Source organism: Vidua chalybeata, chromosome 3 (assembly GCF_026979565.1).
Source record: "Vidua chalybeata isolate OUT-0048 chromosome 3, bVidCha1 merged haplotype, whole genome shotgun sequence".
In the NCBI taxonomy this organism is placed as follows: Eukaryota; Metazoa; Chordata; class Aves; order Passeriformes; family Viduidae; genus Vidua; species Vidua chalybeata.
In genome coordinates, this window is record NC_071532.1 from 67,554,481 (window position 1) to 67,573,592 (window position 19,112).

At 36.2% G+C, this 19,112-nt stretch overlaps 1 protein-coding gene across 1 annotated transcript in view; it reads left to right on the forward strand.

Annotated features, from left to right (window-relative positions):
• Positions 1-19,112, forward strand: part of REV3L (REV3 like, DNA directed polymerase zeta catalytic subunit) — a 115,060-nt gene that overhangs the window by 35,590 nt on the left and 60,358 nt on the right. Inside the window, exons 2-5 of the mRNA XM_053938560.1 lie at positions 7,598-7,787; positions 9,135-9,209; positions 10,671-10,831; positions 14,811-14,907. Of these exons, the coding sequence (XP_053794535.1) occupies positions 7,598-7,787; positions 9,135-9,209; positions 10,671-10,831; positions 14,811-14,907 (523 nt within the window). The remainder of the gene's footprint in view (positions 1-7,597; positions 7,788-9,134; positions 9,210-10,670; positions 10,832-14,810; positions 14,908-19,112) is intronic.

Consider the following 19,112-nt stretch of genomic DNA (forward strand, 5'->3'; position numbering starts at 1 on the left):
GACTAGTAAATATACTCTTTTCTGTTCAGCTATGCTTTGGTTAGTGTGGTCTAACATAGTCTGCCTGTGTTGCTTTCATGTGGTTGTGTTTCTTACCAGAATAGCAGCTTGAACTGGGCTGCCAGCCTGTGAGTGCCAAGAGCTCGATATGATAGCTAGAATCCGTAGCTGGGGCCAGCTGCGTTTGCCTCCTTTGTATGTTTTAGCTCATTTTAGCTGGCTTCATAGTGATTTTTGACACTCATTCTAGAAATAGTTCCTGATATTGTCCAGCTGCTTGCATAAGTAATCTGTCAATAGAGGAAGCAAGAATAATATTTTGTATGGAGTTCCTTTTATAGATGGGTCCTTACTAAGCGAGTACTTGACCTCACCTTGTGTGTCTTAAGAAAAGAAGGAAATACTATGACTGTTTCTGGTAACACACAGTCATCAGCTTAAAGAATGGTTTGTACATAGCTTATCTTTGCTTTTTGAGATGCTTACCTTCTTTGGTCTCCATTATTTCTGGAGATACTTTGAAATTATCTTATCCAACTCTGGACTTTCCTGGTTTTAGTTGGACTGCACAACAATAAAATTTTTGAGTTATATTTCAGTTATTTTTGCTGTTGATAACAGTAGGGAATAGATGTTCCTTTCTGATGATGTACCTTTGCATCCTATAAAGTGCTAGGAGTATCAGTGGTACTTCTGAGATTGTTTTCTGATGTCTCAGCAGGAATTCAAAAAAGATCCATCCTAATCAATTCCAGTCAGGAGGAGGTAGTTTTATGGAGATAATCAGAATATCTTTGTTGAGTTGATGTATTAAATAAACTGATTCAACTTTTGTGCTTCTCCTTGGGGTTTGCTCATGGTTTATCTGTAAAAAAAACAGTGCCTCTCTTACATATTGGACTAAAAAATATACGTTAAAAATTCTCAGTAAGACAAAGATAGCAGCCTTGCTTTTGGAACTTACCATTGATACTTTCCATCAGCAGTAATTCCCAATGTAAATTCTAGCCTGAGAGGTCTCAAAGGTTATTTTTTCTTTAGATATTTCATGGTTCAAAGTATCTAATGGTCTTCAGTTTTGTGTGACTATTGCATTGCTTGCTAGATGGAGAAGAGAGGAGTTGGTAAACCATGTGGTCTCAGGCCTAATATTTCAAATGATTAAGACAACTTATGCTCGATGTAAAAGCTGTCAGTGAGCAAATGAATTGCATGGATGTCACTTGGAGATGTCAGTAAAAATCAGTGTTTCGGATATAATTTTACTTGATGTTACCTTAACCTAAGAGGAGTTTGGCCTGAATTTGGAAGATACCAAATTCAAGGAAGCTTGTGGGCTTCTTGCTCATATCTCCATACTGCCCAGAGATCTGCTTTTCTTTGATCTTTGTTTCCCACTATAGCTCAGGGTATCGCACCAATGTGCACCTAGTTATACAGAGGTTTCTAATTTTAAATTACAGACAAAAAACCCAGCTCTTCTCCTTCACTAAGGATCCCTGCAATAAGGCTGAGGAACAATCTAATTGCAGTGAGTCAAAGGCCTCATCTTCCTAGTGGTGGGGTTTGTTTGTTTGTTTGTGTGTTTTGTTTTGGGGTTTTTTTCTTGGTTTTTTTTGTTTGTTTGTTTGTTTTTTGGTTTACTTGGGTTTTTTGGGGGTTTTTTTTGTTTTCAGAAGAGTTAGTGGTATGACATGTTGCAAGGAATAGTTACTGGCTAAATAATTAAAAATAACCAAACACTCCATTTGGATTTCAACAAATGTAAGAAAAAAAATTTTTTTGGTCTCTTTTATCGGTGTTACTGAAATAAGTGTTTTCTCACACCCTAGGGAAAAACTGAAAGTGTTGGCACAAATATCTAATGTATGTGAAATAAGGTCTTTGCACTCTGTTCTTGATTACGTTTTGAGGATATCTTGCTGCTGCAGGCCTAGTTTCATTATTCTCGTTTCTCTGACATTGAGTATTCTGTAGTATCCAGGACTGCAATGTGTGTAGTTCTCCCTTTCTTCTCGGTAGCTGTGAAAAAGCTGACTTGTTTCAGCTGACTCTGGGAGAAGATTGAAAGTTTTATTTAATCATTGAAGAAGTTACATTAATGTAATATACTGCTGAAGAACTCTTTGAGATTAAAAGCACGAACTCTTACATTTCTGAATGACTTAGCACCAGTCTTAAGGGGGAAAGATCTTCCCAAGTTTTGTTAGGAAAGGAATTTGTCTTCATTCAAAGCATTACCTTACTTACCAGTAAGATGGTAGTGTCATGTCTTTTGATTTCTAATTATTTTGCTTTACTGTTAAAGGAAAGAAATCCCTTATGATTGTGTGATTTTTTTTTCTGCATCCTGTAGTGACGCTTGACGTGTTCGTGTGCATTCTTCTTCTAATACTTGTCCATGCCTAGTTAGTCCTTCCACTTTACAAAACTGTACTTAAAGTACTTCTAATAGATTGCAAGTGTATGAAAAGCCATTTGTCTTCCATCTCTTTATTAATTCCCAGCCCAAATTTCCTAAAACCTCAGGGTTTTGCCATGCTTCTGAATGCTGCTGTAGTCTCTATATTACTCCCACACCACTGTTCCCCAGGGCTTTGCTTAGCTTCTTATAATGGGATCAGCTTATTCTGTAACAGAAATATGCAAAATATGACTGCATGTAGACCAGCGTTGAACCGTTCTCTGAAGTCATATTTATCTAGATTTAGATTTAGTTTTTGTTTTCTAAATACTAAAGAAAACATCTAATCAAAATGTTTCCAGCATTGAGTTCAGTTTATGAGGGTTCTGTTGTCAGTTCCTAAATTAAGAATTACAGGATAGGAGCTACACAGCTTTGAGTATCATTTATGAAAAGTTAGTTGAACTGTATCACAACTGTAGAACATGTTCTCATTCATTATTGGAAATTAGAGTAGTCAGAATGGTTTCACTCAAGGTAAATCATTCTTGGCCAGCCTGATTGCCTTCTGTGATCATCTACATGCTTTGTTCAGACAGTTCTCCCATGAGATTGTAAGTCTTCTAGAGGAAATAAATGGAGACAGTATCTACAGAAGCTCTCCCCTTGATGGAATATGAACCAGCAGGTAGTCATGTATGTGTGGAATTCCATCTGGAACAGATTCTATTTTCTCTTGGAATATATACATAGACATTCATGTCCTCCTTTTCTGTCTTGTTTGCAAACTTTATTCCTGAATTGGACAATTAAATAAGTTCCCTTATTAATAATGTTCACATTTTTATTTTGTACAGAAATTTGTCCAATTTGATCTTGGTGGAAGAAAGTTTTTAGAAGTTTAAATCAAAGTCAATGTTTACAAATTATGAAAAAACACTTCTCTGAGGACGCTTGAATAATAATTCTCACATTCTCTAACTTGTTGTACTGTGAAATTAGGTTCTTAAGTTTGGGCAAGGGGCTGGAGAAGATGACTTTCAGAGGTCCCTTCCAGCTTCAGCCATTCTGTGTAGACTACATCTCAGTTTTATCCCTACCAGAACATTCTGCACGGCTGAGCATTCTGGTGGTCAGAAGACATCAGTTCCTGTATCTTTGCATTGTATTATCATTCTGGTTTCAGTTCTCTTCTGATAATATTGAAGTTTTCTATCTTAGGGTTGCTACAGATTTTTCTTGTAATAGCAAAAACTATAGAGTAACTGAAGGATTATGCTTGGTATATGCTCCTAATAGTAATTTATGAGAACCATCTTCCTAATAGTAAGATGGCAACCATCTTCCAGAAAAAATACCAAATTGACTTTCTTAATATCTCTTTCATGGGTCAAGTACACAAAATGCTTTATTTTAATACTTCAGTAACATTTATGCCACTTGCTTTTAGATGTATTTTTGCAGGTGAGCTTTCTTTCTATACTGTATGAAAATACTGCATTCGTATTATTTTTGAAGTATTGATTAATTATTATTATGGCTATTCATCTATAGTGATGTTTAGTTGGCAGTGTCTTCTTTTCAGAGAAAATGGTCAATTTGCTAGTTGAGTATCTCATAATATCTTAAGGCTGTGTGTACTGCATTTTTCTATGTTGCAGCAACAATTTTTCTGTTCTTTCATTTACCACTTTATTCAGTGACTTACAAAGACTCATGATTAAGCCTCAGCTTTACTTTACTTTACTTTAATTAGCAGTCTCCTTGAGTCATTTTGGGGTGCTTGATCTGCAGATTATTCAGCCAGTGCAGACCTCATTCTTTCAGGTCCATTAAGAGGCCACAGAATGAAAACATTTCAGTTGCCTGTCCCATCAGTGGCCAATTTTGTATCCAGAAATTCTGTGGAGAGTCGTCATATGCAGAATCTGCAGCTGAGCACCACTTCCACTGATTCTACAGATGTGAAGAAACTAATGAATAGATATTAAAATAACATCATCTGGTCACTGTAAGTGGGCGCTGTAGCAGTCAGTGCTGTTCTAGTGGTACAAACTTGTTTCTCTGTATCTCCAAAAAGAAACAGGAACATAAGATTAACATATTTAAACCATTAAACTCATTAACCTTTTCCCAAGCCAAGTTTTTAATTCGTGTAAATTGGTATGTCTGTGTAGCCTGAAATCCTCAGTGGGTAGATATTTTTTCTCCTTGTGGCTCTATTGGAAAGAATCCACTAGAATTTTTAATGGGTTAGTGCAAACCATGGTTGCTATTACTGGGGTCTGGGCTTCAAACTCAATAGCATGATATTTGGTGCACTTTGATGATTTTACCTAAATGATGGAAATACATGACTGTTCTTAACAGTTAGCAGGATCAGACTTGTAATAACATCGGTTTTAAGTAAAAATAGCAGTGTAACCAAATATCACAATAAATAAATCAACACTATCAAGGATCAAAGTGAGTAGCTGTGTAAACCCATGTAACTTAACAGCTGTTAGCCTAATAAGAGTCTTAGCTCAGCAGCAACTTGTTTGCTTTCTTGGCAGATTCAAAAATGAAAAGCAGCTCAGAATGTCTGTTCTATAAGATTTCCCTGGAGTTAAGTGGTAATTTGATTCCACTCAATCAAAAGCCACAGTGCTTTTTATGGGGTTTTTTGCACATAAAGGAGAGTACAGGGAAAGGGAACAGAAGGAAATAGAATGAAACTTTCTTTGTACATGTTCTCTTTTTTATTCAACAATAAAATTACATTTTCAGTTCAGCAAGAACTGTTAAATAGCTGCTTAACTTGAAAGGAACCTGAATTGAAGTACAGTAAGTTTAGATTGTGTCACTGTTCTGTTTATTCTGGTGCTTTGCAATTTTGTCATAAATTATGACATAAAAAATGAAAGGATAATAAATTAACTATAACTCAGAATAGTTGGACAGCTATTAAAGCTAAGGTATTTTCTAAAAAATTAAAAATTTTCATGCTTTTGAAAGGAGTCCATAGCTAATAGTGCAGATAAAAAGTATAGTGCAGAACTGATTCTGACTGTCAGGTTCTAGGGAGCAAACACCTGAATTTATAAAATTCATGGGGGAATAGACGTGTATATTTGTATATACAGAAATTCAGTCTGTATTCCAGTTTCAAATTTAGCTTGGGTTGAGTTGGTTTGTTCACTTGTTTTTTTTAAGCTGCAGTGAGCATTCAAGCAAATTACTTCATGAACTAATTTAAATTTCCCCCTGAACATGATCCTGGGATACATTTTAGAAAAACAACAACCACCACCCACCCTTTCCAATTTAGCAACAAAAATAATAAAAAAAACCCAAACTCAAATCCTTCCCAAAACCGACCAACCAAACTTGAATAGAGAAACTGTAGAACTTTAAAGAACTATTAATTTTCTGATAATTATATTTGGATGGGGGACTCCCTTATTCAAAATTGATCCTAAGTACAGCCATCAGTATACACTCAAATTTGTTGGTGACTTGGTCACCATAGAAAATAAATGGTTTGCTACCACTGCACAAATCAGTCCTCTTAAGTTCACATGCTACTAATACATGACTTTTTCCACCTTAGGGAGTGAAGAAGTTTCCTGCCATATAAAGCTTTTACTGTCCTTTATTTTTGCCTTTTAAAAACCCCTCAAACCCGTAGTTCTTAGTTTCTTTAGTTTACCCATTCTCTTAATGAAATATTGTTCGAAAAACTTGGTACATAAATAATAATTTTGTTCTCCTGAAATATCTTAAAGACTTGGGCAGAATCCATAGATGATGACTTCAACATTAAGAATGCATATATAGATTGTATTTCAACACTGAAAAAATGGAAAATGGACTTGTAGCACCATTTTTTTGAGCAATTACTTTACTTCTAAACATAATTGAAGCACAATACATCTGACCCCAGTTTAAAAAAAGAGGCAAAAAAATGCTGTTAGTGGGATTTTTGGGCATGCTTTTTACAGGTGTAAAAGATTTGCAGGCAGTCCTCAGTCTGAAGGTATTGTTACTGCTGCGCTTTAATGGACATAAGCTGTCTTCCCTGGGTGGCCACTGGGGTATGCTTGAGTGTAAATACTTCAGGCAAGCTCCACCAGCTGAGAAATAACCTCAGTTTGAAGGAGTGGAGTTTTGGAAGTCTTTTCATTGGTCTTGTGGACCAGTAAAGTTGTGTTCCGTTTTTGTAGCATTCATCTCTTGGGTGATGAAAGCGCAGCCAGTTTTGCTGTCCTCATGCAGGGGGTTCATCCAAACAAAATGCAAAGGGATATGTACTGCCTGTCACTGTGGTGGTGGTTGTTAATCAGCAGCACATGCTTACCCTGTTTTTCTGTGGAAGTTTTCCATTGGCCACTGAGAAGTCATGAATGGTTTTGGGACTGTGGCGACTGGATGCCAGCAAATGCATACCTTGTTGCACTGTGGTGAGAAAAGAACAGATATCATGCCCTGTAGTTGAGACTAGTCCCTCCAAAAATGTGGTGGGTTTGGGAGGTCCCAGTCCATATTACTGTGCTGCCTTGTGTGCATGAGAAGCTCAGACTGGTCTAGCACAAAGGTTTCATGGTGTGTCCTTTCACTCTGCTCTTGCTGCAGACTCACGGAAGCTAATGCTGAGAAGTAAGCGTGTTGTAAGAAGTCTAGAGATTTGCACATACAGTAGAAATATCTGAGGGATTACAGATTTTAAAAGTTGAAAGTTACCTGTTTTTTTTTCCACATCCCAACATATGCCTTAATAACTAGAATACTGAATGGCCTCATAGGTGCTCTGGATGTTCTTTTTAATTTCTGAGAGATTGTGTGATTGATACTGAAAACTTTACACAAAGGCTGAGAAACTATTAAGCATCCAACATTTATTCAGTATGAAAAGTTATTCTTAGAGAGATGTTGTGTTATTTCTATAAAGAAAATAATTAGTAGTGAATTCTGTTTTTACACAGGAGTAATCATATCTATGTCATGTAACCACATCTGTTCTGTATTGGTTTTGTCAATGAATCAAGTGTGAGAGCTGCTCTGCATTAGTACCTTTTGTTTGAAACACACCTGCACTTGCGTCATAAATTTATCCTGTCTGAAGAACCTGAAAGTAATATGAAAAAATGTGGCACCTACTTAGAAGAAGAAAAGGTAGTCATTAGAAACTAAATATTTACCTTTTATTTTTAGGTCAGAAGACTTGTCTCCACTTACATGGTATCTTTCCTTACCTCTATGTACCTTACGATGGTTTTGGACAGCATCCAGAATGCTACCTTCGTCAAGTGGCGTTCAGCATTGACAGAGCACTCAATGTGGCTTTAGGCAATCCATCTTCTACTGTGCAACATGTTTTCAAAGTATCATTAGTATCTGGAATGTAAGTATGACCTGTCAGGAGTTTTGGTTGTTTGTTTTGAATAATTTTTTGCAGTTGTAACTACATAGAAGCACTTTGGTCTTGGGTGATTACAGTGCTAATTCTTTTTCATTCCCCACCTATGTATGTCTTCATACAGGGCTGTACAACTTCTAAATGACTCTTCTCGCTTGCTTTGACCGTAACATAGTTAACAGGTTTTCCCAAAAAACCTCCTTGACACAACCATTCTTTGCTAAATTGTATCCTAGTGTCTATAATTCTGCAAAATCTGTTCTTAGCTTTTTCTGTCTCTGTTGTTAGAGCAGTACTTTCCATGCAGCATTTTCTACCTCTGGAATATTCTGTGTTCCCTCAGACCAGGCATGTCTTGTAGGAGCCTGATTCTAGGTATTCTCTTTTTTTTTGATTCATGTAAAATTGCCCCCATGGAGACTGTCAAGTCATGTTATCTGTCTGATTCTTACAGCAGCACAGGCTAGGAAGTGGAGGCTCTTAAACATATATTTACTAATCTGTCAAGATGACCATTGTGTTTTATTTGTGCAGCTTTCTATATTGAATGTTAGCATTTTAAGGATTCTTTTAATTAATTTTTAACTTGCATAACCAAGGGTGGAAAAATAAGTCAAATCATAATGAGTAATAGGAAAATATCCTGGAAAAACGCAGGTAATCAAGATACATGCATTCAGTTTTTCATCTTCAAAACAAAGTAAATGCTAATTTTCAGTGTTGTGCAACACTATGTTTTGTTTGCTTTTTTTCATGCATTTCTGAAATACATTCTTTCCAATTGTTTAAGTGCAGGAAGATAATATTTCTGTTCCCAGCCAGTTTTGGTGGCTTCTAGATATTGTGAGTAAAGTGGCTGCAATAACTTGTTTTTATTTTCAATCAAAACTTTCTTATGTTTTTTACAGTAACAAAGAAGGTCACTTACCAAATTTCTTGGTATTGTTCTTTGTGTGAGAACTATATAAATTGTAGTATAGCTGTTCATCTCAATAGTGAAAGCTGGACAGAGTAAACTGTTGATGACAATCTTTATTTGAATAAGTGAGAAAAGAACAGGTAGAAATTAGGAGAACCTGCCTCTTTTTCACCTCTCTTGCCTTAGAATTTCAGAACAGTCGTTACTGAAAGTCAGCTGCTCATTGCCTCAAAGCAGCATAAGAGTGTTTCAGGTGTTTTGTTTGTTTGCATAAGAGGCTAATGCGGAAGACCTAAATGAAATACATTAGGGTAGGTAGACATGCTTAATTAATACTCCTTATAGTAAAATGTCATTGAATAAATGCCACAGCATAACTAGCTAGCTTCTTGCTTTTATTTCTTTCTCTTCAGGCCTTTTTATGGTTACCATGAAAAGGAGAGACAATTTATGAAGATTTATCTTTACAATCCTGCAATGGTAAAAAGGTAAGGATGTGGAAGTGTGAAGTTCTGTCTGATTTCCTTATATCTTGAATTAAAAAGTCAGGTTTGAAAGAAGATTCACCAGTAACTTAACAAAATCTCCAAAATTATTGTCTCATGGTTTTCAAAACACTTCAAAATTTACCAATTTTAAACACCAATAATCTTTTAAAGCAGTAGAATGTTAGAAAAGCAGTACCAAAACATACTTGCCTTTAGTTGTTTTATGTTTCCTGTAATTTGTGAACGCCTAAACAAATTTGCATCAACTTACTTTTCCTGTAATTCTTAAAAAAAAAATGTAGCTGTTTTCTTTCATATAGCTTCATTTTGTCTGTTATGAAATAAATTTAGGTAGGTTTTAATTCCAATAAAAATTCTAAATTTATGATTTACTTGGAAAACTGAATAGCTTTTGTTATTAGACAGGTTCTCTATTTCTCAATAGAGTTATGTTCTGTTGTATGAAAGTACTGTTGATTTCAATCTTACTGTCAAAGTAGCTGCAGTAAATTCAGAAATAAATAAGGAGGAATTATTTCCCAAGCATAAACTGAAATCTCTTGAGTGTGTGCTATTACATACTGTAACTTTTTTTTAAAATGTCCCATACATGAGCATAAGACAGGATTGTCTGATTTTTCTTCTGGGCAAGTGAAGTTTTTCATGGTTTAAAATTTCTGTATTAATGGATCAAAGGACAGTTGTTTCAAAATTCGAAGCTTCTTATGTTTGAATTACTCCTATCCAAATAAGGAGTGACACTTCACTTAAATTATTCCTTTCCTTTTTCAGTATAAAACTTTATTTTTAATCCCAGTTTTTTTGCATTTAGAAATGCTTGGTGTTTTTCTTTGTTGTATAGTTGTATACTGTTAATTTGAGATAAACTTATTGTACCAGTTTATAGTTATCCAAATACTTGCAATTATTTTTTAATGTGTAGCTGTTTCAAAGAGAGAATTTGTCCTTCTGCAGAGTTTTAAAAATGCTGCATCTGAGTATACAGTATGTAGCTTGAAAACCATGAAGGACATTTTATGTATCATATATATGTCAACAAGAACTAGAGAGACTTTCAAACTTATTACTGGTGAGTAGGCATACAGCTGCCACAGTTGTTCTGTTGAAAGATATCCATGGCCTATAGTGGTTTTTGATTCATTTGCAGGAATAGAATATTGTAGGACTTTTTTTTTGAAGAGTTTGGTGTTTTTTTAGCTGAAGGATTCAAGTCTCCTTTGGAACTAACACACAAATATTGTATCATTATTAGCAGAGATCATTTTTGTTCATCTGTTATTGTGAAAACACAGTTCTTAAGTTAAAAATACAGCTAAGGCAAAATTTAAAATGTCTTAAGTATTCTATATTTTGATAAAGTAAAATATAAATATTTGTATTGTATTTGTATATTTGTTGTACTGAAATAATATTTTATTTATGTCCTAATTTGTCTTCTAGAGTTTGTGAGCTTCTGCAAGGTGGAGCCATAATGAACAAGTCTTACCAGCCTCATGAAGCCCATATTCCCTACCTCCTCCAACTCTTTATAGACTACAATTTATATGGAATGAATTTAATAAACCTGGCTGCTGTCAAATTCAGAAAAGCAAGGAGAAAAGGTAAGGTGTTTATTTCTTAAGACCAAATAATTGTTTTGAAGGCCTAAAACTACCATTTTGAACAAGACGTCACTAGCTGTCAAGCTTTTGCTTTATTTTGGCTGAATGAGTATCGTGTTGTTTCCCTGAAGTTTTGTTTTCTGTGTCAAAACAAAGTCCATATGTAGCTTTTTTTGCTTTTTATGCCTCTGTGTGGGGATTGAGGAAGAGCCTGCTTCCTGAAATGAGATGCTGTGTATCAAGAAATATGTTTTCTGTCAGCAGTGCAGCTGTGACCATTTCACAAGATGACCACACCTCTTTTCTAGAAGATGAAAAATTGTTGATGTTTAGTTGAAGAATTGACATGAAAGATAGCATAATAATATTATTGCTTTATTTTTTATGGTTTTGATTCTTACATCAATTCAAATTCTTTTTTTTTTGTTGCAGTAGTGTCTTTACAAAATTATGACTAATTATTTTTCTCTGAAGACAATCAGTGTTCTTAATTAAAATGCTTGAGTTTGTGCTGAAGTAATTTGCTCTAAGGTAAAATTTGAATTATTAGTGTGTGAGCAAAGGAAGCATTTTAAGAAATTAATGTGGCATTTCAGATGTACCACTGACATAAAAATTAAGTTGGTGAAAACATCCCTAATTCTTCTAAATTCTTCATTATAAAGGAGAGATTACAGTAGGAAAAGTATGCCTTTGGTACGTAGCGTTTAGTAAAATAAGTATTGTTTGCTTAGATCATAATTGTTTCTACAGCTGAAGTAAAAGTTGAAAGCAACAGTGAAATATCTTTCTGTAAAAACATGGAGCAATAATCGTGTTGAATTTCCTCCTTATTCTTATGCATGTATATTCAGATGGCAATAGGTTAGCCCATGGAGTTTTATAACTAATTCTTGTTTGAAAGAAAATACTCTTTTCATACCCGCACTTTTTGCTGGCATCAGAACTGTAGGAAGGCAAAAGCTCTGCCATGGACAGAGCATCTTCAGGAATTTCAGTCCTGAGGAAATATAGTCAGATACCTTTAGTCTTCCAAATATTCAAATCAGCCTTCTGGAAACATGTGTGATTTGTATCAAATAGTTGCTTCCATTCTTTTTCTGTAGCTCTTTTTCCCCCCTCTTTCAGATGATAGATGAAAAACATAAGCTGTTCTCCTTCATCCTTTATTTAAGGATGAGAGACCTAAGTCTTGAATGGGAACAAAGGGATGGGAGAGGAGCATGGGCTGAGACCAGTGGACTTCAACTATTCTTATAGGGGAAGAATCCAATAAAATAAAAGGAGAAAAATGACACTACCTTGTCTGGTTTGATCAGATGCTGGCTGCAGAGCTCCTAGGAAGATTCATTCTGCTTTGCATGGCTCCACATCACACATGCATCAGTAGCCTGAGCTCAGTCTGTTGGAGTCCCCAAGCACAGGATCACTGTCTATTGCTCCTGGCACAGCAGCCGAGCGACAAATGGTTTGTCCCTGGTGCAGCCTTTCAGAGGCACTGCTGTCAAGAGCCTGTCCTTGTACAGCAAACCTCTCTGAGCTCAGGCTGTTGGAGTGGTGCAGAAGCACAGCCTCTGCTTACACCTGACACACTTTACCTGCCTCTTCCTCAGCCTCTGTGTTGTGGGAGTTCCATTCAGTCAGGTACAGCTGTGTCACACGGGCCAGGCCAAACATTGTTTCTTAGACAGCAATAACGGCCTTTACCAAAAGATGTGCACTTACTTACCTTACCTTACTTCCCTTGCAGATGATGATACAAAAATGAGTCTGGCAATTAATATGTTTGTCAGTGTAAGCAAGCAGCCTCAGGAGCCTGTTCATAGTGGTATTTTTCTCACTGAGATAAGTTGGTGTTTTTGAAGGCTGAGAGAAGTCAGCATGCAGATTTCTTGTAGCAGGAATAGTCTGCCTTCATCAGCTTGTATCCAGAAGGTGCAGCAGTTCATTTCCTCAAGTCCTTGTCTTTATGGGCCCTGAAGAAGGCTGCCTATTCATTCATGCACCACATACCACTGTAACTGTTGCAAAACTTTTATTTTCAGTAGCTGAATCTGCTTCTGTAATATGCCTCTGAAAGACCTTGATGTGTCATTGTTACTGTATTTAAAGATCTTTATATCAAGAGAAGGGGAATATTGAGCATCCTTAAATTCCTATCTCTATGATTAATTTTACTGAAGAAACAAACTAATACAGGACTTTGAGTCTCAATTTTTAGAAATATATTAAAACAGCAATGATTGGGAATAAGAAAGGGAATAATCCACTGAAACTGGTATTTGAAATGCATATAATTTTTAAAGATAATAGTATATATTTTACCAGTTGGTCTATAATCTTGCAAAGTTGTTGTCAGATGTATTTTCCTTTAAAATATACAACTATTCAGTCCCATTTCATCAACTTGAAATAATCAAGTTGCAGATGAAAAATAGTAAAAGTTGTTTCCATGCATAGTCAGGTTACATTTTAATATGGAGAATTAGCTGATGTGCCACACAGTAAAAACATGGCTGTGTTTCTTCCTGGACTAGCTGCCCAGGACAAGTCATCAATTTTGAGCAGTAAGGTGTGCTAGGTTTGAGCTGGATCTGTGCAAATGGGATCAAATATTTTGTGTTGTCTTTCCAGAATCACCTGCTTAGGCATCAAAGTGCATAGACCATAACAGCGCAGGTGTGGCTGAAACATGAGCTGGCTCTGCATAAGCACAGGAGTGTCTTCATCCCACTTCAATGCCACATCTTTGCGCCATGTCAGTACACTTAAGAGTCTGATGTAGGGGCAGGGTTTGCAGGAACCTAGTCTGAGTGTAGTAAGCTTGGTCTGGAACATATGGAATTGTTCCAGACCAAAGGAGGCTACTGCTTGTAGCTTGTGTTTGTAGCTTCTAAGGTACTTTTGGCATGGTGCCTGCCAGTTGCTTCTGTAGTAAGTTAGGGCTTTTTGCTGCATGACATATTCCTAAACCTAATATTCCAAGTAGTGGAATTCATATTGGCAAGACTATTATGAAATTTTCAGAATAAAAATACATGTTCTAATAAATATTTAATTACTGAAGACCTCTGACAACTGAGTAAATTGGTGTAACTTAAACAAATGCAGGAGTGTTTGCTATGGCTGAAAAGTAAATTTAATACCAGAAAACTGCTAGTGCGTGACACCACCATAGCTGAGAAAATTCAAGGTTCAAGCTGGTCTTTCAGGTAGAAGTGGGAGACTGAGTAATTTTCAAACTCTTCTCCCAGTCTACCTCCCTCCAACTCCATTCCTGGGCCTTTTTCTTTCTCATGCCATATCCTGTGTATATTGTCTTTTCTTTCTCTGGAGACTGAGGGTTCAGGTGGAGACCTTAAGGAAGGTAGGAATTCTTCAGAGGGGACTTTACCGGAATGATTTTGGAGCACATTTCCTTACGTGGAGATCTCTGAGCAAACTTACAGTGTTTTCTTTATTTCTAGGTCAGACAATGTCTGCCTTCATTGCAGGTTTTCACTTAATGCTACTACCATTGTACCTGGAATGTCTTGTATATTCCCTTCCAGCTCACAAATAAGAAAAAGTGTGAATTTAGTGTTTTCTTTGGCTCCTAATTTCCATTGGGATTTGAACTGTGGACCCAGAAAATTCTGAAGTTTACATCAGACTGTATGATTTCTTTTGGAATTTTCGCAAATAGGAAAAGATTGAATTTAGGCTAAGATATTACTAGAATGCAACAAATGTAGTTCAAATAATGTCAGTGTGTTGGAAGGATATTTTTCTTTCCTATGTCAGTGTGTCTATGTATTAGAAATAAAATTAGATCATTTATATGATAGCATAGTTAATGGGTGAAGATGATATCACGCAGTGCTATTTCTTCTTTAGGAGCAGGTGGACTGGTAATATTAAATAATAAATGCAGTTTTATAATGATATTTGTAAAAAATATTGCCACATTAATTAATTTCTCATTATACTTTTTCCCTAGGTGACACATCAGGTGTAAGTAAACATCATAGAACTCATTTGCCAGAAAATTCAAGCAACGTATCTTTCATTGAATGGGAAGAAGATGAAATACCAAGGTCAGCATCCCAGGTTTTTCTGTTGTATGCTGTATGTTCCTATATACATTAATTTGCATGTAATGGAGTTCCAGTCTCTCATTTAAAGGACCCTTATATGTTTTACTTATTAAAAAAAGAAGTGATTATGTGACACAAATTATCATTATTTAGTTTCTCTGTATAGTCTTGGTCACCTGATGCTTTGTGGTTTATGGTTGTAAAAATCCAGCTGGGAAATAATGGGCAAAATTCTACTTTCTGGATTTTGGAATGATGACTTTGATGAAGCAAGCTTAATAGTTATAGAGAATATTTGCACATCAGTTCACAGACTGTGTTTTTCTAATCATCCTTAACTAATGTGACTTCACTGGTGAGGCCACATCTCAAATCTCTGTTCAGTTTTGGGCCCCTCAGTACAAGAAGGACATTGAGGTGCTGGAGCGAGTCCAGAGAAGGGCAATGAAGCTGGTGAAGGGTCTGGAGCACAAGTCCTGTGAGGAGCAGCTGAGGGAGCTGGGGGTGTTTAGCCTGGAGAAAAGGAGGCTCAGGGCTGAGCTTATTGCTCTCTATAACTGCCTGAAAGGAGGTCTTAGCCAGGTGAGGATCAGTCTTTTCTTGCAGGTAACAAGTGGGAGGACAAAATAAAATGGCCTGATGAAAGGGGAGTAATAAATAAGAATAGTAATAAACAAGAAGTAAAATAATTTACATTAATTTACAATAATGTATAATAATTAAAATAATAAACAATAAAAGTGCCAGGAAGGTTTAGATTGAATATTAGTTACTTCACTAAAGGGTGGTCAGGTATTGGAATAGACTGCCCAGGAAGTGGTGGAATCTCCTGGAACTGTTAAAAAAATATGTGGATGTGGTGCTTGGGGGACATGGTTTAGCAGTGTTAGATTAATAGTTGGACTTGATGATCTTAGAGGACTTCTCCAACCTTAATGACTTTATGATTGATTCTATGAATAGCGTGTTATTAGAGAATTTCAGTTTGTCCATTTCAAATGGTAGCTACATAAGAAACTCAGCGTAGAATTTTCATCTCTGTCTCCCACGCTTTTCCTTTTTCCTAGGCATTTCCTACTCTACAGTTTGTAATTTGTAATCATTTTACTTCTATAAGAAAATGAAATATTTCTGAAATTTTAGGGGTTTCGTGGTCAGAGTTGGGGAGGGGAGAGAAGCTCACAGTATGTGAAGCTACTTTGATTTATATAGTTTATCTACAGCAAGTTAATTCTTTAAGCTATTTGCTAATGATTGGGCAGGTCCTTCTGTCATCTAGTAATCTTCTCAGTCTTTGGGTGGATCCCGTCATTCTTCTCTGAAGAGCTTATTGGGCTCGATATGCCACACTTCCTGCTAGTGTTATGTACTGGGAGAATTTGCTTCCCCAGTAGAAAATGTGTGCATTAAACCATACTTCAGGTTTTTCTAGCATGCAAAAACATGAGCTTGTGTTGATTATATCTGGTTTTCTGATTCTATTACTGCTTTAAGGGAATTTTGCAACAACATTCATCTGACAACTAATGGTCACTTTATATGCAGTTATTCTTGGGCTGTTTCTTCTTTTTGGCTGCATATTTCATTCACAGTCCATTTCAGCTTCTATTTGGCTTGGTTCCTCAAGCCAGCATACTTAGACATTAAAGGTTGGATCATAAGTTAGACCAGGATTATCTGATGTTACTTTACACAGATCTGCAGAAGGCAGATAAAAAGAAAGCAAAGTAGTACTTCCTGGCTGTCAACACCAGAGTGGGATAAGCTCAGCAGAGCAGGAGCCAAGGATGCCTCCTCATGGCTGTAACCACAAGTCTTCTTTCCTCCTCCTTCCAGACTTCCATGTATACAGCCAGGGTGCAGCACCTCACTTGTGCCAGTCTTTCTCCAGCACTCACATATGTTCCAGAAGTGGGATGTTAACAATAATGGGGAAAATACCAAGGCTGTCCATTTCCCTGGTATTTGTTTGCTGTACCTCTACCAGTAGGAATTTATTTCTTGAATGTAAAACCTGAATAGTACATAATATACCACACAAATTCTCTGTACACCATATGCAACAATAATGGTAGTTCCCAATACACTTTACAGTTTCAGTTATCATGCCAATTTGGCTTGTGAGCATTTTAGGATTTATTAGTACAAGATGTTTCTCTTCTCATCCTGTTACTATTATTCTACTTCTGAGTTATCCTGCTTTAGTTTTCTGTTACTATGATCTGGTTATGTATCCAACATGTCTACTGGCTTACCTTATCAGGATATTTCATTACTACACTGCTGTATTAATGAGATGTGAAGTAAGCTCCGTCACAGAAACTGGTCTATATTCAGTTCTACACATTTTGTATCAATGCTCTGTCCTTTTTATATAACCAAGAGGAATTTCACATTTAGTTATCTCTTAAAATGCTTTAATAAACCAGGAATTCATATATGATTCCTGCAACTAAAATTGTTTACATTTGATACTGTGTTAAATGTTCTTTTGTCTAGAAAATTAGTTTTTTTTATTAAGGGTGTTCTAGCATGACTGTCATCCCTATGCTGTAGGACCTACATGCCATAGCAAAGCAAAAAGCCTAAACTTTTCCAGTCCTGATTTTACTCTGTTCTGTGTCTGCACAAAATTATTTGCCTGTTAAAATTTCTCCTGGATTATTTGTGGGAGTCATCATGTTAAAACAGTGTTCTTGTAATCAAACCCATACTGCAGTGCCACTTTCATATTGCCTTCCTACTTCCTTTCGAATTTTGAAAATTTGCTTCTGAGTTGGCTTAATGGATCTATAATTGTCATGATCAGCCTTACTGAGGGTAAATCTGACCCAGATAGTATGAGATACCTATCCAAGGAAACCCTTTTAATTGTTTCCTGGAATGATTGTGATTCAACTGTCTCTATTTTTGCAGGCTACAGCATTACTCAGTAGCTGTAAAGCTTCTTTCTTCCTTTATTTCTCTTTTCTTAACAAAGTATGTTCTGTATTCCCAACATATGTACTTACATATCAACAGCTGTATTCATTTCTAGCTTCATGTGCAATACCTGCACAGTCCTCTCACTTTATTATCTAGTCCTCTTCAAGTTCTATCCAGTTCAAGTTGAGATACTTGAATGTTTTGTGAACTGTTTAGCAAAATGTTTTTACTTACTGTAATTTTACCTACTGTACTTACTGTAATTTGACTGCTATTTTCAGTAGCATTTGGAGTTTCTACTAAATATCACTGAACTTCTAAATTTCTTTGCTTGTCCTTTATATCAGATATGAAGATTGCATAAATATTTCCCTACCTTTCAGCTGTATACTTATTACTTGTTCTCTCAAGAAAAAGCAAGAAGGGAAAAGACAGTCAAATGTTGTTTGAGACCACAAAATTTCTAGGCCTGTCTTGTATTCTTAGTGACTGGGATGTCTGTTTGAACTCATTATTCTTTGTGTACATTAAGAGTACATTTTAGGGATAGTCCAACATGTATCTGCCAAGTCCTTGCTGTAAGTGGCAGTTAACAAGTTCTCTTGTTTAAGCAAGCAGTGCCAGCACTTTTCTGGGGGCATTTCTTGACTTTGAACACAGTATATCACTTGGCTGAAATGCAATTCTGGATACCTGGAAGGTAATATGCAAAGTTTAAAAGTGGCATGTGTAACATGAGCAGCATTTTGCTGAGTAAATGCTAGTGATGGTTCCTTATTTCAAAAAAACATTTGAGAACTATGTCAAATTTTCCTGGTGACTGAACTCCTTTCATGCTAGAGAGCACCTTGCTACTCAGCCTCCTACCAAGAGCAGCATTCAACCCAGCCATGTCCTGTCTTGCTCCTGGCAAATCTCCAAATTATTGACTCACTGCTATGATAAGTGCACTGTATTAAGCCAGAGACATTTTTTAAAATGTAATTCTAGAATGATTTTGTTATCAAGTAGACAAATGTCCAAAATCTCTGGTGCCCAGGAATCCCTGATGTTGGAAGGCTTTTAGGTATAATATAATACTTGCCAGTGTTATTGCACTGAAACCTACAAAGCCCACCCTAAAATGTACAGCAGTCACCTGAACCTGGTAGTGCTATCCAACTGTTTGACATCAGGAGTTCTGGACATGAGACACATTTTGTTATCCCACTCAGGCAGCTGATAATAAATGATGAAACACTTCTGTGAGTTCCATTGAGAAAAGTTTCTGGTAAACATCG